The sequence below is a fragment of the Thalassophryne amazonica genome, chromosome 15 (assembly GCF_902500255.1).
Source record: "Thalassophryne amazonica chromosome 15, fThaAma1.1, whole genome shotgun sequence".
Lineage (NCBI taxonomy): Eukaryota > Metazoa > Chordata > Actinopteri > Batrachoidiformes > Batrachoididae > Thalassophryne > Thalassophryne amazonica.
In genome coordinates this window covers 75,053,731-75,077,167 of record NC_047117.1, presented here as the reverse complement: position 1 = coordinate 75,077,167, position 23,437 = coordinate 75,053,731, and the positions used below count along the sequence as shown (strand labels likewise).

Below are 23,437 nucleotides of genomic sequence, written 5' to 3'. Positions count from 1 at the left end.
TCTCCTACTGAACAGTGAAATAATTTTGTATCCTCACTTCATCAGTGGGTTTTTCTCCCTGAACATTGCAAATTTTTCATTAAATCACTTACAGAAACTATCTTAGCAACAAAATCTGTTTTTTAAAACTAAAATATTTAAATTTTCATCATTCTCCTGGCTGCCATTGTCAGTGCGGTGAACTGCTGCAAGCAAGGCAACATTCTAATTAGCCGATATTGTGTGAATTGTGTATTCACGAAGTCTGGCTGTAAAACAGAACCTTGAATTGAAAATTTTCACATATGTCACATAACAAAAATAGCTAAATGTACGTAAAACCCTCCCAAATAGCAATGTCCGGATCTGATCTCAAAGATTATTGAGTCAGATCAAAGTATGTTTTGATTAATTGGAATCTGCGTCATTATTGCTTTGGTAAAGTTCAAAGTGACACACCAATGAGCCAATGGTCCCGGCTCTTCTATGTATGCTAGATTACCAATCACATGGTGCTGCATTTCAGAAGCAATTCAAAAACATATCGAAGCTCTTCTTAGCGTCAGATTTGCAGCAAGTCTATTTTTGTTGGACCATTTTACTCCCTGTTGTTTCCATGTTGGTTTTTATTTGTTTATCCAGTCATCATCTTCTACTAACTTCCCTTCTTCTGGCATTGAGTTCATTGGCGGTCTGTTGGCACATTAGTGGCACTAACTTACTTCAACCTTCTCTTTCAAATTTTAAAATGGAATTTTTGGAAAAGTAGTGACTTGCTCCCTGTCCATTAAACTAAAGCCCTGGCAACCTTTTTAAAATTTTAGTTGAAGGTAACATAAGTGGCAAATGTGAGAGATGCAAGCATTAACTTTAACTGCTGAGTGGCAGAGATTTGTTTATAATGTCTCATCCAGAGGAAGCCATAGACTCTCAGACTCTCATCCACTATGGAATGTGGGATTAAGCAGCAGCGCCAGGATTGACTTCTTCCATAAAGTCTAAAGATAAAGAAATAATTTGTTGCAAATTCAGTTCATTTATTCGTACAGTGACATGTCACGACATAAGTCACTCCAAGGAGCTTCACACAACTAAGCTCCAACATTTCCCGTTCCCTGAGCAAGCACACTGGCTATAGTAATCAGAGAAGATCTCCCTCATGAGTTTTTTGATTACAGGAAGAAACCTCAAGCAGACCAGACTCAGTCGGGAAACAATCTGCTTTGGCCATACTAACAATAACAAAATTACAAATAAGAATGCACAACAACGAATGATCAAACATGCAAAGACAAAATTATTGCAGTAACCAGCATATAGCGTTCAGTGGTCACAAGACCGATGGTTCAAAAGATATCCAAATGTTGAAGAGCAAATTCTCAGTAAATTGACAACAGTTGGTGAATAGGTGATCGGTGCCAGAGCAGTTATAGAAGGAACATACTCCAGAATTCATCCATATGACTCTTCTAGGGAAAAAAAACCAGAGTTTCATTGCAAGACATTGGCTGCAGCAGAATAGTGAGTGCTTTTGAGAGGTGGAGATGGAACGGTTGTCTGTCTGGGTGGTTTCCATCCAGGACCCAAGGCTGTTCCATAGTGCAGTTTGTTCCCAGACCTGAATTGATCTGATACATGTCACAAATGATCAACAACAATGCAGCCAAATGCTCACAGAGCTCAAAAGCCATTTAGAAAAGTCTTTTTTTTTATTACCTCCACCAACAAAGTTTTCAATCATGTTTGTTTGCTTGTGAACAGCCTGTAACCCACAATTTTTCATATATCATTATGCAGTTTTTACAGAGGATTCATATTCTGATAGGCAAGAACTGATTTGATTTTCAAGGTCATAGTCAGGAAAAATCTTGGAAAATCCCTATCCTTTAACACTGAACATATTTTCAAAAATTCATAACTCTGTGAAAAAGGTCAAAAACCTTTAATATTTGAAAGCATTATGTAGGATGGTATTCTTTATCACCTGACAAAGGTTGATCAGGATCTTATGTGAATTATGGATTTTGTGGACATTTGAATTTAATATTGAAAAGCTCATTTGGTGTACATTTTACATTATATCTCAATCAAAAGTGCCTCAATCACACTCATTTGTGACAATGAGGTACAAACTGGCACTCTCAGTGAACAGAGTTTAATCCACATCTGATCTGTGTTGCAGATTTAGTAGATATTTGATTTTAACATTGAAAAGCCCTTTTGATCTATATGTTGTATTATATTTGAGCTTATGAAAAGCCATTTCTAACAGGACTTTGACCTTGAAATTTTTTTTTCCAAGGTCAAAATTTGTGGAATTAGAAACTAGTGTTGGCGGAGCGGTGCTCGAGCTTTTATTTTATTTATTTATTTATTGCTTTATTTACTTAAAGGTCAACTGTAATTTAGCTGAACATCATCTTTAAATTTTTTTCAAACTGAAAATGGGTTCAGTCACAGTGTTTACTGGAGGAAACACAATTTAGTTATTCTTATTTTACCTTCATCTCTAGTGATTTATTGTTTAAAATGATTGCTTTTTAAAAATTGATTCCTTTGAATGAACTGACGTTTCTTTGGCTTCTGTCAGTCATTTCTGTCTCTCTCTTAGCACATTCCCGTGACCCCAAATATCCGAACCTGTGCTCTTCCTTTTACCTCAATTTTCTGTCCATCACAGAGAGTATATTTGGCAGTGCTGCTTTTGTTCAATTTACTTTTTTCCCTAATTTTCCTCCCTCTCTCCCTCTTGCCCTCTCCCATTCTCAGGATATAAAGGTAATTCATGCTAAAGATTCAATTAAAGGCCTTTCTGTCCCTTAATAAAAAAAATCACTTCCTGCTCCTTTGTTGAAATTGTATTTCTTGTTTTTAGCCTTTTTTCCACCCTCTCACTCTTTGTCCCTCTCAAAGCTTGCACTGCAAAAAAGTGCAGAATCTTACCAAGTATATTTGTCTAATTTCTAGTCAGAATATCTAATATACATTTAATATGAGGCATGATCACTTAGCAAATAAAATTTCAGGAAGATATGAGGACTTCTTTTTAGATAATATATCTTAAAAGTCTTGGTAAATGAAAGTATCTTGTTTTGAGTCATATGTGAGGCCCAGCAAGCTTTTTAAATAAATAAATATATAAATATAACTTTGGTAAATATATCTTTCTGGAATTGTACTTGTTTCATGATTGTGTCTTATATTAAGTGTGAAGTTGATATTTTGACAAGAAATTAGGAAAATATACTTACGATTTTGCAGTTTTGCGAGTTTTGGTTTTGGGTTTTTTTTGTTGTTTGTTTGTTTGGTTTTTTGTATCAGTCTCATTGTTTTTCTTCTGTTATTGCCACAGTCTTAAATATCAGTTCTTCTGGTTACATCATTATGTCTTCTGTCTCTTTACTCTTTCTCTCTCTTCCTCTCAACACACTTAAAAAGAGATGAAGCGGCACACAACCCAAAAATTGGAAATGCAACCACACGGACACGCTCACAGACGCATACTCAAAGTGTTTGATTCCTGTTTTTGTCTTGCATCCAGAAGCCTGATATATAAATGTACAGTCTGTGTTAACTGAGCCAGCTGCTGTTTTACTTTCTTTCTCTGCCTTTGTGTGTAACTCGTCCTCTCTTTGTAATTATCTCTTTATTTCTACTTCCGTCTATACTGTTTCTGCCTCCCTGTGTTCGTCGTTCTGTCTCTCCAGCTGGGCTTTGCTCGTTTCTGAACATCCACTGTTTTTAATTGGTGTATACGATCACCAGCCTCACTGTCGACTCTGTGAACGAGGAATGTTGAGCAGAGGCAGAAAGTATAGGCTCTGGAGGCATGTGCGGTCCAATCCTCCCTGCTCTCCCTATACTTTGTGCACTGCATTTCTGTACCTGTTGTGTTTTCACATGGATTTTAACCTGTCATCCTCCTTTTTCCAATGACAACAAGACCAAGGCCAAAGGAATTTATATTTTCAAAGCCTTCTGATTGGATTAACCTTCTTTTAAGGGTCAGACAAGTGATTAAATTGTCCCCCTCAAAATGTTTTGCTTTCTAATCTGAAGGTGTGTTTTTTTTAATTGTTAATTTGTTCCTGTGCCGCTTTGCTGACCACCCCCCCAATGTATAAATGCAAATTACTTTTCTTCAGTGGTGGGCACAGTGCAGCTAATCAGCTGCACGCTAATTAGCGAAGCTTTTCAGCTAATTTCTTGAAAAACATTAGCAGACCAATTAGCTTCCACTACCTTTAATTTGACTCTTTTTTATAACCCCAATTCCATTGAAGTTGGGACGTTGTGCAAAATGTAAATAAAAACAGAATACAATGATTTGCAAATCCTCTTCAACCTATATTCAGTTGAATACACCACAAAGACAAGATATTTAATGTTCAAACTGATAAACTTTATTGTTTTTGTGCAAATATTTGCTCATTTTGAAATGGATGCCTGCAACACATTTCAAAAAAGCTGGGACAGTGGTATGTTTACCACTGTGTTACATCACCTTTTCTTCTAACAACACTCAATAAGCGTTTGGGAACTGAGGACACTAATTGTTGAAACTTTGGAGCTGGAATTCTTTCCCATTCTTGCTTGATGTACGACTTCAGTTGTTCAACAGTCCGGGGTCTCCATTGTTGTATTTTGCGCTTCATAATGTGCCACACATTTTCAATAGGTGACAGGTCTGGATTGCAGGCAGGCCAGTCTAGTACCCGCACTCTTTTACTACGAAGCCACACATGCAGAATGTGGCTTGGCATTGTCTTGCTGAAATAAGCAGGGATGTCGCTGAAAAAGACGTTGCTTAGATGGTAGCATGTGTTGCTCCAAAATCTGGATGTACCTTTCAGCATTGATGGTGCCATCACAGATGTGTAGGTTGCCCATGCCATGAGCACTAACACACCCCCATACCATCACAGATGCTGGCTTTTTAACTTTGCACTGGTAACAATCTGGATGTTTTTTTCCTCTTTTGTCTGGAGGACACAACGTCCATGATTTCCAAAAACAATTTGAAAGCACACTATTTCACTTTGCGTCTGTCCATTTCAAATGAGCTCGGGCCCAGAGAAGGCGGCGGCGTTCCTGGATGTTGTTGATGTATGGCTTTTGCTTTGCATGCTGGAGGTTTAACTTGCACTTGTAGATGTAGCGACAAACTGTGTTAACTGACAATAGTTTTCTGAAGTGTTCCTGAGCCCACGTGGTAAGATCCTTTGCACAGTGATTTTGGTTTTTAATGCAGTGCTGCCTGAGGGATCAAAGGTCACGGGCATTCAGTGTTGGTTTTCGGCCTTGCTGCTTATGTGTAAAAAGTTCTTCGGATTCTCTGAATCTTCTGATTATATTATGGACTGTAGATGATGGAATCCCTAAATTCCTTGCAATTGAACATTGAGAAACATTGTTCTTAAAATGTTGGACTATTTTTTCCACATACCTGTTCACAAAGTGGTGATCCTCGCCCCATCTTTGCTTGGGAATGGGTGAACCTTCTGGGTATGCTCCTTTTATACCCAATCATAACACTCACCTGTTTCCAATTAGGTGTTCTTTGAGCATTCATCAACTTTCCCAGTCTTTTGTTGCCCGTCCCAACTTTTTTGAAATGTGTTGCAGGTATCCATTTCAAAATGAGCAAATATTTGCACAAAGACAACAAAGTCTATCAGTTTGAACATTAAATATCTTGTCTTTGTTGTGTATTCAATTGAATATATGTTGCAGAGGATTTGCAAATCATTATATTCTGTTTTTATTTACATTTTACACAATGTCCCAACTTCATTGGAATTGGGGTTGTAAGTTTAACAGTCAAAAACATTTGTAAACCCTAAAATCATATATTTTTTTCCTATGCTGTAATGGAGTAAGCAAAACTGACACATTGCGCGAAGGCAGCGAGCATTACCTTGAGGAAAACTAGCAGGCGGGCAATCTCTAACGTAAACACATTAATAAGATTATAAAAATTATTTTCCGTGTTTCTTATCTATTTAATACTTTCTCTACTGTTAATGAACTTTGTACACTTCTTTAATGTCATTTGTTTTATTAAATCTTTATGTACTTTTGATCATTAATGGATCTTGGCATGCTAAACCTTTTTGGAAACAAAACAGTATATTAAAAGTTCAGCTCTTCAGGTCTATTTTTCATGTTTTGAGAGCCAAAAAAAATCAATTAAAAGCAAAATTCATATAATAAAAGTCTGTAGTTAGCAGTTAGTGGTTGCTTTAGCTACATGTTTTAGCAGCTTTTCAGTTTAGCGTTTATCGCAGCTCACATTTCAGACAGCAAATTAGCGGTTGTCAAAGCTAAGTTTTTGGTTAGCTGTGCCCACTTCTGCTTTTCATTCATGTTCAATCAAAACCATGCAGCATGCAGTAGCTATTCTGGCTTCAGGTCATTTCAGATGTTCATGTGAAATCTCAACATCAGTGCATTTCAGCGAGGGCTGACTGTCTGTCTGTCTGCCAGTCTGCATTTCTCACATGTGGGTTACTGTATTGATCTGTCTTATTTGTCTATGGATCTGTCTTTTAATCTGTCAGTACATTTGCTGGAGAAAGGTGCATCACACTGTGCTAAATGCCACACACACGCCATGATTTAACCAATATGGGTTTTTGAAGGCAGATATTTTTATATTGAAACTGACAACTGATGTCTGGCAGCAGGTTTGCAAGTTCCTTAAAATTCATAATAATTGGCTGAAAAACCAAGATTCTGCATTTCTACGAGTATATAAATTTATTTTTTGTCACTCTGAAACAGCATTTATGACACAACAGACCTCTCCAGGAATCCTGAGCATGAAAATAACACTTTTTAATGTTATTCCCAATAGAGGAGGCATGAGGTGACTCAGAACTGGATTATGCTTTTTAACTCAAGTCTGCCTTGTTTACTGCCCAGCTAAACATTTTTTAAATGTTAACAGACAGAAGCATGAGCAAAAGTAAGATGTTTAGTGGTTAATGTCGTATTATGCACAATTACTGATCTCCATGTCTTAGTTTAATTAAAAATTCACAGTTAAATTCTTCCTTCCTGACCACAACATGTCAATATGTTATAGTTTTGTAATTAAATTACTGTGCAAACATTTTAGGCAACTTTAACTTTGATAAACCTGTCATGTTTGATGAAGAAAATTTCATCAGTGGTTAAATTTTTTTCAAACAAAAATCTAATGTGATTTATTTCCCCTATATTATTAAAAAATACTCATTTAACTGTCAAATTACAAATCATGTTTTCAAATTTTTAAAAAAGTTTCATTTCTTTGTAGGTATGCTACCTATTTCATGACAACACAAAGACAGTTGATGAAACTTGATGAACTGCAATTTTCTTGTAAGTTGCAGGATGCCATCTAACCGAAAATGTGAGGGCAGCAATGTGGCGCCATAATCTGTGTATATATTGAATAAACCCTGGGTGATGTCACCCTTTGGTTTACTGAATAGCGCGTTTGAAGCAAGTGTGTTGGTTTTCGATGTTGCTGTCTTACCAGTCATCACCGCCTAACTCCAGACCAACTCATAAATGGGTAAAGGGATGAAGCATGGGCAAGACAGGCATAACCTGAGTGCCATGAATGAAGGCAAAATATGCCCACCTATCTCATGGCTACAGAGGCAGCTAAAGCTAACAGGCTATGGCACCTATGTTAGGATGATTGAGGAATGCAGATTTTGGGTGGCGATTCTTATTATGGGTGGCTTGGGTGCGGTTATTGAAAACTATAACTAGCATAACTCATTAGTAACCCTGACACTATCAATGTATCTAATGTTACCAGGTTATTGATATCTACTAATTTATGCTACCAATGCTAACATACAAATTAAATAATACTAAAATGTCACTCAGCAAAAATACTGGTGCACAAACTTCTTAGATAGTCCATTGGTATCTACAACTAACTGCATAGTAAGCCATATTATCTCAGATATGTATAACAAAAATCTCAAAGGACAATCACAATCGACTACTTAATATTGATAATTTAATTTTAAAAATAAATAAATAAAAATTCACACCTGTATTGTTGTCATGAACGGGGAAACCAGCAAGCATTTTTTTGTTGTTGTTGTTGTTGTTTTTATGTTTTTTTTTTGTACCAGGCTGAAAGCATGTTTATTTCTGGTGTAAAGTTTGACATTTTAACACAGGGTTCTATGGGGATTGACTCACTTGTGGAGTCAATAACAGGTGGTAATTCGAGGAACTGCAGGTGTTGGTACATCTGCATTGGCATCATTTTTCAGTGCTGGAGGTTGCCATTTGTGTGGCAAAAGCATTTATGTACTTGCTTCCCAAACAGAAAGTCCCTGGTTCAAGGCCAACCAGACGCCATTCTCCATGAAAATTCAGTAAGCTATATCTTATATATTATATTCCAATTCTAAGGTGGAACTATGCCAGTATACAAAGGTATATCTAAATATCTAAAAAGGAAGAGTAAAATAGGAGAGTAGAAAAGAGTAGAGTAGAGCCACTTAGGTGCCTGGTCATGACAACCAGGGATGGTAGGTTTAAAAGCTTTTTTATCCCATGTACATCTGGAGTTGTGTACGGAAGGACATCCTGCATAAAAGCTGTGTGGTTCAGAAGGACGTTACCTCACACACGATATAACTTTCAGTGAATTTTGATCTTCAGTGGAGATTTTGTGTCCTGCGATGGTGTAAATGCTGTTTCAAAGTGAAACTGCTCTAATATAAAAATGTTAATACAAACAGGCAAAAACCCATCTTTCTAGAGTCAGTTGTAAAGTATCAGCACCTGCTTTCAAAAATGTATGTCGGTTGTATTTCACATTTTGATGTGACCCGCTCCACTTCTCCAGTCCACTCAATCACACTACTTTAACTTTTCAAACTGTGTCTTTTTTTTCCTGTATCCAGAGGGTTGTCCAGGTCTCTGCAACAGCAATGGACGATGCACCCTGGAGTCCAGTGGCTGGCACTGCATCTGCCAATCTGGCTGGAGAGGGGCTGGATGCCATGTGGCCATGGAAACAGTCTGTACTGATGGCAAGGACAACGAAGGAGGTACTGCACGTTTGTGTCTGGAAACGTGTTGAGCGGCAGATAAGTGGCTGATGGAGGGATGAACAGGGCAAGAACAATTAAGAATGTTGGCAGGGGCAAGGGGTAGATTAGCAAAACCTCCAGTCAGAATGGTCATGTCAGACTGAAGACGTGCATGTTGGACACTGACTTGGTTTGTTTTGTGAGAGGAGACAACAACCCTCTGCCAATCATGGTTCTTGCATTCTTTTCCCATGACTGTACTTTGGTACTGCAGCTCTGCACATCAGGAAGAAGGTTTGTGAGTTAAAACAGGACCTGGCGGAAGGAAACGACACAAGAAATAGCAGACTAAAGCCACCAACAGTGCAAACCATTGTTTGAAGCTAAATTAATCTTTGCTGTTGTCTGGTTGAGTCAAACACCAAAGATGAGGATTATCAGTGTTTGTCTGCTACAAGCGAAAAACAATGACAGGGCGGACAGAATTGGAAAGACAGGATTTTAGTTGGTATTTTCATTTGCTCAGAAAACACCAGCAGGTGTAACGGAACATTAGAAAAACATCAGTTGTGGAGTTGTGGGGCTCTGTGGGGATTTGAGGTTGAGGCGAGCGGGTTTTGGTGCTGGAAATGTTCCACGTTGCCTGTGAGAATGTACCATTTTAGATTTTGTTTGAAGTATAATTGGTTTGCCTGCTTACTACCTGCTGAGAGTGACTGCCGTCAATGTCATTTGACGAAAAAACTGAATCCGCACAGCTGCTGTTGGAATTCAGAGCATGCAGTGTCAACCATGATGTGACAATGAAGGGTAAAAGTTGCTGAACTCCAGTAATGCGAATATGTCATAACTGGAATGCACTGTTTAAAACAGAAGCAAGACAAGCTTCTGTTTTCCAGCAACAAAAATGTGTAATGTTACAAACAAAAACGCTAAAATGTGACAAACACAATTCTGAACATTTCACAATTCTTTTTCTCCATTCCACTTGTAAAGTCAAGAAAAAACTGTTATTAAAAAACTATAGAACACGGTTTTATTTTGTTTTTTGACTTGATTTTTATTTATTTATTTTATTACGTCCACCAAATAAGTCATATTTTTGCCCATGACTGTTGCCGGATGTCTTAAAAATAGAACCATTTCCAGAAATCTTAACAAGGGAATTTTAACTTCCATTGGCTATTTTTTTTAAGTTGAAACAAGGTGGTTTTAATTTCTAACAAGCAAAAAATAAATAAATAAATAAATATAGAAAGGAATAAATAATTAAAAGAAATAAAAATGTCAGTAGTACAACTGAAAATCCACTTATGATTTTTTAAATAGTCTTGATATTAGTTGAAAAAAACTCATTTTGATCAATATTTTAGTAGTCGTGTAAAAGTGTTACATCTTTTAGAAATAGCAGCATCTGAAAAAGTCCTGTCAAAGCACTTAAAAAGCTTTCTAAACACACATTACCCTCATGAAAAATTTATTGTAAAACATGTCAAAAGTAAGGCACAAAAATGTATACATCTGATCACATAACCAAAGTGAAAAAAATGCCAGCTTTTCTGACTGAATAAAAGGCGGAAATTTGTCTCATATTTATTCATTTTGGCATTTCAACCCAAAGGCATATTTCTGAACACTAAATGTGAAACGTGTTGTCCATGCATGTGGGAAATCTCAGGAGTATGAATGTAATGTCATTCTCTTAACATTTGGTATGATGTCATATGAAATGTTATATGAGATTATGTTGAAAGCCAAGTTCTCATATCTGAGTGAAATTTATTTATTAAATGTAGATTTGACAAATTTGCTTACTAATTAATTAGTTGTGTTTATGATGTTGAAACACTGTAACAACACAGAAAAACCACCACGATCAGCAACATTGTAGAGTGAAAGTTACGAGCTTCGCTTTGAGCTGTATTTTACATGTGAAGTAGGAAAGAAAAGATGCAGAAGAAGACAAACGCCTGACAGACGTGTGTGTGTGTATGTGTGTGCGCTCGTGCGTGCGTGCGTGCGTGCGTGCGTGCGTGTAAGCAGTCCGCCATGTCTGTCCACCAGATGTACAACTGGCTTGTATAAACTAACAAAGACAAATGGCAGGGCAGATTTTATTACCTGTACCTCCCTCCTTCTTTCCATACCTCCATCAGTCTCTCCGCTCCATTTCTCGCTCCATCACCTCCTCCTGCCCTGCACTCCATAGAGCCATGCCAAAGCTGACTTTTTGGCCATCGTTTCCTCTCTCATACTATTTTTACATCGCTGCCTTCTATTCGTTATTCTTTTGGTGCTCTCTTATTTTTCTGGCAGCAGTTAATAAGCTCCGTCTCTTCATTTATCCTTCCGTCTGTAACTCTTCCACTTCTTTTATTTGTCGGAATCTCTAAAATAAATAAATAAGTGAATGTCTAGTGTGTTTATCATTAGTCTGTTCACACTTTTTTTGACATTTTTTTGACCTTTCGTTTGTGCTTTTATTAATTTATTATTCCCTCTATCCCTTTCATATCTAATCACATCTTTCCCCCTCAGTCTCCCTTCTTTTATCCCTTCTTCCTTTTCTTGAATCGCACATGGTTTGTGACCTTCCTCCAGTCCATCTTTTTCATCACTCTATCATTATTACCTCTGCCTTCCTCTGTCCTTGCCACAACCCCACATTGCTAATTCTTAATGCCACCAATCCATCACTTCTTCATCCCTTGATTGCTCCTTCGGCATCCATCTATTTCTTTAACATCTCTCTCTCTCTCTCTCTCTCTCTGCATGCCTCCTTCATTCCCCCCTTCATCTGTTCTTCAGCCCTTCTTCAATCATTTATACTCTTTTATGGCTTTTTGACATTCATCCATCCATCTGTGGTTCATCTTTTAGTCTTGATCCTTTCTTCCATGCACGTTCACAGACTAATGCCTTGCACATGTGTGTTTTTGTGAATCAGATGGCCTAGCTGACTGCATGGACCCGGACTGCTGTCTGCAACTGTCCTGTCAGAACCAGTTATACTGCAGAGGATCGCCTGACCCAGCGGAGGTGCTGAGCCAGTCTCCGTCCTCTTTGGCTCCTCAGCAGGTGAGAATAAAAATACCCTCAGCTCTTGGTCTGGGTCAAGAAAACAAGTCAAGACACACTGTGTCAGAGTTTGCTGTATTTTAATGTGTTGTCTGATTGGAGTCGGGTACAAATCCACTTTAAATGTAACTGTCTATCTTCCTTAGGCTGCAAGGTCTTTTTACCAGCGCATCCACTTCTTAGTTGGTCCAGAGTCCACTCATGTCATCACTGGAGACAGTCCGTTCAATAAAAGGTTAGTCTGTGTCTGTGTGTTAAACAGGTCACAGCTTTTCAGCAAAGTGATATAAGTCACCAGCACTGCATCCAAATACTCAGTATGTACTAACCAGTGTTGTCATAGTTACTTTGGAAAAAGTAGTGATTACTGATTACTCCTTGAAAAAGTAACTTAGTTACTTTACTGATTACTCCATTGTAAAAGGATCTAAGTTAGATTAATAGTTACTTTATTAGTTACTTCCAGCAGCTGCCGATAGCACCCCCCCACCACCACCTCAACATGAAAATAATAACCCGTTTTGCCAATACTCACTTTATAGTCATCCTTTCTTGACTTCAATGAACATAAATATTTGTTTTATAAAAATAAAATGAAGACATCTTTCTTGACCTCATATTAAATGTTGACAGCACTGAAACAGTAAAATTTCCCATTTCTAACCTACATTGTTTATAAATGTAACTATTAAGTTCTTTATGATATTTTTCTAACATTTAAATTCTCTCAACATTTTAGTTGTTGAAATTATTATTCAAAGTAGTAGTAGTAGTAGTAGTAAAAAAAGGCTTCAAAAGTGGACCTTTAATTTAGGGGTGTTGTGGTGGTGGTGGTGGTGGTGGGGCGGGGGTGGGGGGGGGCACTAAAATCCATTGATTGAGAGAGTAATGACATGATGAGTCAAAAAAAATAATAATAAAATGGTTACGTCACTCGTGGTGCCATCTGGAGTCCAAAATAGCCTTCACTGTTAATCTGTCTGCATGTAAATCTATCAGTTTTATTTATTTTCTGAAAATGCCGGGCTGCTGTGCGTTTGGATGCAAAAATAGACACAACAAGGGCTTCAAGATGTATGGATTCTCTTCAGATCCGAAAAGAAGAAAAATTTGGGAAAACAAAGTCAGCCATGTGAAATGGAAGCAGACTTCATTGTCAAAGTTTTGCAAAGTAAATTTATTGTTCAGTCCCATGTACAGTAAAACTCACCTAAACCATTATCATATAAACCTGATATTCACAGTCACCAGACAAAAAAGTCCCAATGTTTTTGTATTGTTTTACATGTAATAAACACTGTGTATAACAGATTTTGTGTAATGGATTTTTCACTCACATCGGATAAAATTTCCCGTCCGATCGCAATATATTTCCATTAAACACCCTGAGCAGTCTGGACGTGCACAGTAACAGAGGTGCAAGTTAAAAGTTTAGCGCTGACACTCACCAATTTGAGGAAAGTGAGACCGGAGTCATTTCCGTGATTAAAAGCCCGACCGTTTGTTTTTTTTTTCTCAAGCTGTGCTCAGACTCGGACCCGCAGCCCGGACATGCACCTGTTAAATCAGACACAAAAGAATGTGATTTGACACTTTTCTGCTTTCACTGCTTTGTCTGCCATCATATTTTAAGAGTTTTTGGATGCACACACTGATTACAAATGGATCAGAAAAAGTTCGCAACTTTACAGCACAAAGTCAGAAAAAGAGGAAATTGTACAGCTTACCTTTGATTTGGAGGTGATGATTGTAGAAAGAAACGCTTGTTGAGGGTCAAATTAAATCCATAATAAAACATAATCCAGCGATGGAGAACTTTAAACTGTCACGCACATCATTGCATGACACGGAGTTATAGAGCTGCAGAAGCATAAATCAGGCTTTAACTTAAATAAATAAATCATCATAAATTGTAAATTTGATAGCTTAACTATTTTTATATTTATTTTGATAGCACCTGTACATGGATTTGTTGCTGTATGTGGTTAAACGCTTTAAAAAATGTTGAAAACATAAAAGGTTCATTCAGTAGTTCAACGCAGTTGGAAGCAAAATGGCGGTGTTAAAGTTAGTCACCAAAAACGCATAAACGCCTGTTTCTGTGCCTGTCACTTTAAATGTAAAGGAGCTGCCGATGGCCACTCCATCTCCCGTCATAGAGGAGGTGCATGTTTGTGTAGCTTTTGTTGCAATTGTTAAAGCAAAATACATTCACTTACATGACAAGACAATGCAGCTTTTTCACAAATGTTGTTGTCAAATTGTATTGCCCTCAGCTGACTAAAAACCCACATTTAAACATGTTGTCTCCTTGGACAAGGCACTTCATCTGCATTGTCTCCCATTGTCTCTGCAGTGTAACCTCTGATGGACTGGTGTCCCACCAGGAGGAGTTCTAGACTCTTATCCACTTTATGCTAAATAGGTACCAAGTTAAAATAAGAACCTTAGCAACACACAAAAGCAAGTAATTTTGGCCTTGGTGGCTACCAGATTCAAGATGATGAAAGAAACTGACAAACAAGCTCTTTTCACATGACAAGTAACTTCAATCCAATCCAATCCAATCCACTTTATTTATATAGCACATTTAAACAACAGAACAGTTTCCAAGGTGCTGCACATAAAAATGATTAAACAACTATACAAAACAATAAACCCACTCAGATACTAATAAATAAATAAACATAAAAACAATAAAACAATAAATAAATAAAACACTGGGCCAAAGACAACAGACAACTTCAAAACCACACACTTGTTGAGAGAGGCAGAGAAAGATGTCTGCTTCAGTTACACATTAATACTTCATCCTGTCTGCAGGGTTGTGTGGAGGTGTGACTATGTTGTGTTTTCAAAAGTAACCGCAGTTAAATAATCAGAAGATTTTAGATCCCATTCACAGCCTATACCCCACTCAGTGAAGTCTTTCACACTTTTTCTTTTGTGACTAAATTCATATAAATCCATTTTGACAGGATTGTTTTATTTCAGTTTTAGAAAGTTACTGCTGTGCAACAGTCACAAAGTAACAGCTTCATTTCTGTGTAGAAATGGTGTATCTGTCAATGGCATCCGCACCTGCTCCTACTTTTTCACCATCCATTTAGTATCTACTAATCATCCAGCAGGAGGCAGATTTCAGCAGGTGGCAGAAAGAAGTATAGGATTTTATATAAGCAAAACAAAGCTGCTTTTTTAAAGAAAACTATTGATCTAATCCATTAAGTTTCACAAGATTTTAATCGGTTTGATAATGTTGTGCAATTGGACACATACAAGACAGTAGTATTTATTGTTTTTGAGTTTCTGTGTTAAGTACTCATTCGTTTATCTATCTAGTCACTCACTGCATTTTACAATTTCCAAGCCCATGAAAAATCTGCACACAAAAGAGAACATGTTTTTATAACTAAAGCAAGTATTATTATGATCAATTTTATCCACCACAATGTACAATTGCATGTTTGTTTGTTTTTTTTAAATTGTACCAACCCCAGTCATTACTCATGCTGGATTTCCTGTGAAAATCTGAGCAGTTATGCTGGGGAGAGAAATCATTATCATAATAGGCAGAATCATGGCCATCAATGCTATATGTATTAGTTCATGTTTGGTTGATAGCTCTCTTTGATACTGTTTTTTTTTTTTCTTTGTATGTGAAGAATGACAATTCATAGCTGTTATTCTGGAAAAAATTGTAAGGGTTTTCCATGCCATTCCAGACTTTGACTATTTAGGTAGACTCCTGCAAAAGCAATGAATCTGTTTTACATATATTTAAAAAAAAAGATAACGAAATAGGAACTCTCCATGCTCAATGAAGAAAGCAATGATGACTACTGGGGGTGTTTGGATGAAGTTAATTGGATGCAGTTGTGTTGCAAAATTAGAAGCCAAAACTCATTCAGCAGCTCATAGATGCAGGACATCAGGACACAGCGACCCCCAACCACCCAAAACTGATAAATACACAACTTCTGTTGATGCTGGTGTCTGCAGGGTGACTGAACAGCCGGCTGGAGTGTCAGCTCCACTTAAAGTCTCGCTGCAGAGATGAAGAATTAATGTCAGTTGTTTAAAAAATTACGTCAAATGATATCTGTTGCTGGAAAGCACTTATTCACTTGTGCCAGAAAGTGGAATTAATTTACACCATCTGCCAATAACTAATGGGCTTTTAAACAAATCACTGCCTCTTTGTGTTACACTCAAAGAAACAGCTTTGAAAATGTCATGACAAACTTTTTTTTTTCCTTTGGTATATTTGTCATTTTCTAGTTTTATTTGCTGGTTTGGAAGCCCGCACTTGACACAAAATGCAGAATATTTCCTTAGCGGTTTACAAATTGCCCTCATGAATGTTTTTGAAATACAGAAAGGATGAAGATGAATCACACAACAGTTATTATTTTTGTTGCCCGCATAAGTTAAGATCAAGTGCAAGTGTTTCGCGAATGAGCTCCAAGGATTTTATACAGTTTGAGCTATTCAAACAGAGCAAATAAGGTGTCTGCACATTGACAGCATTAGGATGATATAAAATAAGCTTAAGTCACCTTGCATGGCCAGATTATCTGCACATTTGTTCAGCATAAAGATTTTTTTTTTAATTGCAGTCAGATCATAACTATATCAGCGTTTGTCATTTGTTTCTGTAGTTGAAGCTTTCATTCTTCAGTGCACAATACCACAGCACTGTGTGCCTGGTACACTGCGTTTTAAAGGGCATGGGAAGTTCCACTCTAATTTGCGTCCAGTTTTTGTGGCGTCTTATTTGCACTACCCCGTGACACTGATTTTGCACCCACCATCATGATGGAGACCTAAAATTTTAACATTTTTCCTTGCCAAAACCCATTTCTGCCCACATCAACCTCAGACATTTTCATTAAATATGATAAGGGGGGAAAAAGGGGGTGACAGTCTGAAAATATGGAGAGCGAAAGGCAGCAATACTGACAGGGAAGAAACATGATGGCAGTTCTGTTCAACCATTTTTCTGCTTTTGTCACATTTTTAATGCTACCCTCGATGTTTCATAAGAGCAGCAGGCCACAATCCTGCAATAAAAACGTCCTGTATTTCCATAATAGAATGTGGCGGCAACCTTATAATAAAAGTGTTTTATTAGACTTCAAAACTGTATTTGTGTGTGTGTCAGCGGGGCCAGGTTGAAGATTATTATAAAGGGTGAAGGCTGTTAGAAATGATTATGTCTTAATTTTCTTATTAGCATTGACAAACTCGTACACTTTTACACCAGTATACAGTTACACACTAAAGTTTGTACAATCACATAGAAAGGACACACTACATATACACAAACTGCACACACGCAGTGATTGTATTCTAAAACAGGCACACATTTAATGAGTTGAAAGGGTAGACCATTACTCTGTACGAAACACGCATTCTCACCATCTTCAGCTTAATTACATTGAGGAGAATCTGAATCTCGTGTGGCTCCACCCATATTGCATATTTCAGAATATTGTTCTTTTTGCACATGCTTTTGTGATGAGCCTCTGGAGTAAAGGGATCAAGTCATGCAGTGAAGGACAGGATTGCAAGAGAATGATCCCCACCATTCTTTAGTTTATTTAATGTGGTGAGAGATGAGTTTCAGGGCATTTCATCCATAAAAGGACGACACGAGGGCGCGTCCCATTGCAGTCATATGTCTCGGTTCAGCAGTGTTCGCTCACCTTCATGTCTCTCAGAAGACACCCTGCAGCTGCCAGCCGGTCTGGATTGACACAATCTTAAAAATTATCCACATTTTCCATTTCTGTCTGTCCAAGGTGGATTTGCATGTTGATTTTGGCACAGGTTTATGCTGGATGCCCTTCCTGACGCAACTCCACATTACATGGAGAAATGTGGTAGGAGTGAGGTTTGAAATGGGAACCTTCCATGCTAAAACCAAGCACACTAACCACTTGGCCACCACCCCTGCCTTATAATAATAAAAATTAAGTGTAATGTTGGATATGCATGCAGAAAATCTCACCACTCAGGTGTCAAAACTGGAATGCTGCAGGCCACATACGGTACCAGTCAGTACCAGTGTCCGCCTCTAGTGACTTCACAGACTCCATGTTTAACATATAGAATATATGATACTTTGAAAGAATACTTTCAATGAATTTGCAGTAAAAAAAAACATGCTCAGAATTAACAATAATAATAATGTGATGGCATTTTAATCTATAAAACTGAATTCTTTTGGGTAAACAATCACATGCTTTACAAGTAAACCTTTTTTTAAAAAAAATCTGAAAATGTATTTTCCTTAATAAAGTAAACCAAATACTCTAACATTTGCTTTAGTTATTTATTTCAAATTAACATTTGGAAATTCAGAATTTGTTTTTGGGACTTTGGCATACTGGCATACATGGATGACAGTCACATAATTACATTGAGATGTCAAACTATCAGAACAGACTGTCAACATCTACATTCTTATGACAATTTTTCATTAATATATTAAGTAAATCAAAATCAAAATGACTTTAAGTGAAAACAGACCATTACAAATTTACTTAAGGCTTGAAAATTGTATTTATTGTCCAGATATTTAAAAAAAAATAATTTTTACACCTAAAGAGCCATCTGTGATTGTTTTGTATTGCTTTCAGATTCACAACATTTGACTGTGCAGCCTTTTTATTCTCAGACATGAAGTTTTGTGTGGCAACCTTCTGCTTCTTGATAGATATCATTCATGTGATGTCATTTAACAGGTTGGAAAATCTGCATCCTTCCGTCCATTTTGTTTGCATGACTTGTTGAATTCTATGATTTAAATACTAATCCACAGGGTTTGAATGATGAGCCCAATTAATAGGCTTTTATTCAATTACACTTGTAATAAACTAATTGGAACAAATTTTTTTTTCAGCTATAGAACATAGCAGGGGTGGTTGCCAAGTGGTTAGTGTGCTTGATTTAAGTGTGGAAGGTTCTTGGTTCAAACCGCACCCCTGCTACATTTCTCCATGCAATTGTGGAGTTGTGTCATGAAGGACATCCGGGGTAAAACTTGTGCCAAATCAATACACAGATCCACCTTGAAGCTGCTGTGGGTGACACCAAGTGAAAACCAGGGAGCAGTTGAAGGGATTTATCTTTTTCAGCTGTAGAACACAATTTTTTTTTCTCTCTGTTTTTGTTATTTTATCATTTTCTTCTTTCATTTTGGATGCTTTACTTGTCTTCGTTGTTGTCATGTGTTGGGTCATCCACCAGGGTTGTGCAGTGGCATGTGCCAGCTGTATTTGTTGGAACACATCACAAAGCTGGAGGTAATTGGCTTCAGGAATTACACCATGTGCAGAGCATGGCTAACCTTACCCCAGTTTTAGAATTGTGTTTACACATTGATTATTCATTCTGATGTCATCAACCTTAGTGGACTGGCTGCATCTTTTTTTTTAACCACCACAGTATGCACTATCTCCTGTCACTGTGTAGGACATTATGTCAGGATTTTTGTTTTTCTCAGAATCGTTCTGTGTGTGTATGGGCTGGGGGTGGATGATGAGTATATTCTTGTGAACGTGCTAATTCATGAGCAGCACATGGTAGACACCTGTTACTTACACTATAGGTACCTCCCGGGATTAGATGAGCTCATTAGATTCAGTATTATTTGGTGCATAAATTATCTTTTTATTGAGTAAGAAGTAATTTTTGGGAACATGACAAATTATATACAATATGTAGTTACCAATAAATACACACTCACCATAGATGCTCCCTTAATGAGTCAAAGAGCTGATTATATATTCTGGTTGCTTGGTGCATAGATTTGCATATAAATGGTATTAAGGGTTATTTTCTTTTGACCACAATGATTCATCAACAGTACATGGTAGACATTTGATATTTACATCATAGGTGCCCCCTCGGGAGTCGATTAGATGCTTGCATGTTAAAGGGCATGTCACACAGAAATCATAGCAACTTAGATTTTGACTGTTAGTAACCATCTGATGATACACTGGGATTACTTTGTGCACGTTCATGACTGGTCTCAAAGTATACGGCATTTGCAACAAATAGCTACGGAGACTGCTGAAAACAAAGTACTCTTGAGTACTCATTTTTCTGAGTGTTTCCAACAGCATTTAGTAGCTTTGAGGAAACGTCCCTTCACGCTTGAATGGAATGTAGCTGCTAACGTTATGAATAAAGCCACAGATTAATTGCAAAGTTTACATAAGTGTGATGTTGTGTTATGATGACTCGTTTTTAAGTCATAACTGCTAATTTTGATGCAGTCACCGCAAAAAGCAGCAGCCGCTCTCCACTGTGCGAAGGCTTAGTGCATGAGCATGTCCATTAGTCATGAATGCAGCCTGTTAAAAGCAGTCTGCAAGAGGCCGGTTTTTTGCACGCTTATGTTTTGTCATCGATATAAGTGTAAAAAAATCTAACAAATGCATCTGTGTGATCAGGCAGCCTGATAAACAGCATAGAGTTCCGCTTGCATGTTCATGGTGGGAGCTATAACGGGGCTAAAACAGTGTGCTGCTCCGGTATAGAGAACAGACTCTGCACACATCGAGATCCAAAATCCAAAAGACTCTCTCAAAGTAAAATAAAAATAACAAAGCCTACCAGCTCCACTGAGGGGAACAAAATACAAAAGGAAAAAACCAAACAGGACACCCACCCACTTGTAGAATGATTTCCAAGATTAAATATGTAAAGTCCACTCCATCTAAGAGGTTCTCATGCCCAGATCACCTGCAATTGCCAGCCAGAGAATAACATCCAGGTCCACACCATCAAAGAGGCACGCATGGATGCATGGATGGTGTGGGCTCGCCACCTGGAGAACCATGTCCAGGTCCATGCCATCCTTCTGTGGACAGATGTCCTCCATGATTCCGCTGTGATTAAGCCCACCTCTGAGTGTGGAGGCTCAGAGGTGCTGAAAATAACAAATTCTGACTTTTTCCAATGTAAGAAATACATCTGCATATTCAGGCATCCTGTAAAAACAGTGCTGTGGAGACGTTCCATATGTGCGTTCACAGCGGCAGTAAAATAGGTTTCTCAAAAAAATAACGACTTTCGGGGTGAAGTGGGTTGTCTCCTCTCTGTACATGCTATGTAAATCCAAGCCATCGCTTTCGAATGTAAGCTCAGAAGCTTCATTATCAGACGTAAGGTGCCCTAACTCTTGCACGACTTTGATCCGCCCATGATCCCACCTGCTGTGTTCCCAGCTGGACGGCATGCTTTGTTCCACTGGATGCTACACATTGTGCACTAAATGCTGCGTATATAACATAATTATTTTGTAGCAGATTAATCATTTTCTGTTGGAGTTGACTGTTGAAAACGCCTCTAATCGCTTCCAGAATCACAGAGGATTGCTCCAGTTGCAGCTTTTCTGTCTCTCTCACACACGTGCGCTTAATGTGGTGGCAAACGCATTTGGAACTGTCTAAAAAGGTCATTATTTGTCATGTTTATATTGTAATAGCTGGGTAAAACAGTTGCATGTTCATTCCTTCTTGTATGCAGCTGAAAAAGGATGTTTATGATAGATTTAACATCTCATAATTGTTCAGACAAGCTGCAGTCTGATGTGGCACACTGACGCAATCACTTGCACTCACACGCTGTGTTTTTGACTTGTTTGCGCCATGTTCACTTGAAGTTCATGTCATTAATGCATCATGAGATTTTGAACATTTCAAAATTTTCTTTGCACACAGTTTACAATGGTTTTCAGTGAGTTTGAGATGAGTTTACTCTCTTGTGTGATCAAAGTCGTGCAAGTGTCAGGGGGCTTTTAGCAGCATGCTTTTCACTCTGTCTGTCGGCCATCAGGCTGTTTCTGCTTTTCCTAAAATTTACGTCACACACTGTGAAATGGTGAGAAATTCAGAGGAAAAGCACTTTGACACTTGCACGGATTTGATCCCTGCACTGGCACGCAATCTGGCATGTCATTGAGTAAACCCATCATGAATTGGGCACAGTGGTGTGCCAGTGAGCAAAGAAAATTTTGAAATGTTCAAAATGTTTGGCACACTTTAATTTCATGCCACTGGCGTGAACTAAACATTGCACAACCTATTCAGAAACACTGTGGGTCACTGCACACAGGACATCTGAATGATTGAGATGTTACATCTATAATAAACATAACTTTACAGATACATTATCTAACTCACAAGAAGGAATGAAAATACCAGTTTTTCCAATCCATGACAATATATTATAAATAAATACCTTTGAGACAAGATTCCAAATGCATTCCCCACCACACGATGCACACAAGACAACCTGCAGCTAGAGATAATTTCTCTGTGATTCTGGCAGTGATGAGAGAATGGTTTTATCAGCCAAGTTTTGAGAGCAAATGTGTCACCGGCTACAAAATGATTATTTTATTTTTTAGCGTGATGTCAAGCGGGATAAAGACTGGTGTCCAGTGGGACACAGTGGGACGCATTGGCATGACAGATTGCGTGGCAATGTGGGGATCAAATTGGTGCAAGTGTAAAGGTGCCTTAAGACATTTTCCAGAATGCACCCATTGACTCACTGAATGAGAGGGATTATTAGGAATTAAATACATCAGCGGCCATTAATCATTACCTCATGTGAGCGGATAGACTTAAAATCATGAATACTTTGATGTTGTGTTGCTAGCTAGAACATTAAATAACATGTGACATGTCCTTTAAAGATGTTTGGTGTTAATTTGCATAAATCATAGCAACTATGATGTGTATGTATTTTTGTGTGTCTGTGATGCCACATACAGAAATGTTAATTAGGATACTGATTTCAAAACACAAACATGCTCACACACTCATCTTCAACTGCTTATCCTAGATTGGGTCGCGGGGGTGGGTGGAGCTTATCCCAGCAGTCATACGGTGTGAGGCAGAGTCCACACACACTGGACAGGACGCCAGTCCATCACAGGGCCTCATATAGACAAACAAACACATTCACACCCAGACACACACCTACGGATAATTTTAAGTTTCCAATTCACCTAACTGGTATGTCTTTGGATGTGGGAGGAAGCTGGAGCACCCGGAGGGAACCCACACAAACACAGGGAGAACATGCAAACTCCACACAGAAAGGCCACAAGTGGGAATCGATCCCATGACCTTCATGCCGTGAGGCAACAGTACTAACCACTATTCCTCTGTGCTGCCCGATTTCAAAATTATAAAGCATCTAAAACTTTGTTGAACATTGCACAATTCAAGTTACTGTTGTATATTCTGAAAAAAAAATTGTTTTGCATGCATTTGCTGTAAATTAATAATTCACCAGGGCATTGA

At 38.0% G+C, this 23,437-nt stretch overlaps 1 protein-coding gene and 1 long non-coding RNA gene across 12 annotated transcripts in view; one reads left to right on the top strand and one right to left on the bottom strand.

Moving 5' to 3' along the window:
* The window catches only part of LOC117525661 (teneurin-3), a 564,186-nt gene that overhangs the window by 389,719 nt on the left and 151,030 nt on the right, over positions 1-23,437 (top strand). For 6 of the 11 annotated variants that reach the window (XM_034187580.1, XM_034187576.1, XM_034187577.1 and 3 more), the window contains 4 exons: positions 2,749-2,757; positions 8,901-9,047; positions 11,977-12,107; positions 12,254-12,342. In XM_034187580.1, coding sequence (XP_034043471.1) covers positions 2,749-2,757; positions 8,901-9,047; positions 11,977-12,107; positions 12,254-12,342 — 376 coding nt within the window. The remainder of the gene's footprint in view (positions 1-2,748; positions 2,758-8,900; positions 9,048-11,976; positions 12,108-12,253; positions 12,343-23,437) is intronic. The other 5 variants (XM_034187585.1, XM_034187583.1, XM_034187579.1 and 2 more) reach the window with 1 other exon arrangement.
* LOC117525664 lies at positions 571-23,050 on the bottom strand. The gene is made up of 3 exons (XR_004565115.1): positions 23,040-23,050; positions 20,791-20,793; positions 571-692 (listed from the first exon to the last, which is right to left on the bottom strand). It is a non-coding gene; the product is annotated as an uncharacterized LOC117525664 (long non-coding RNA).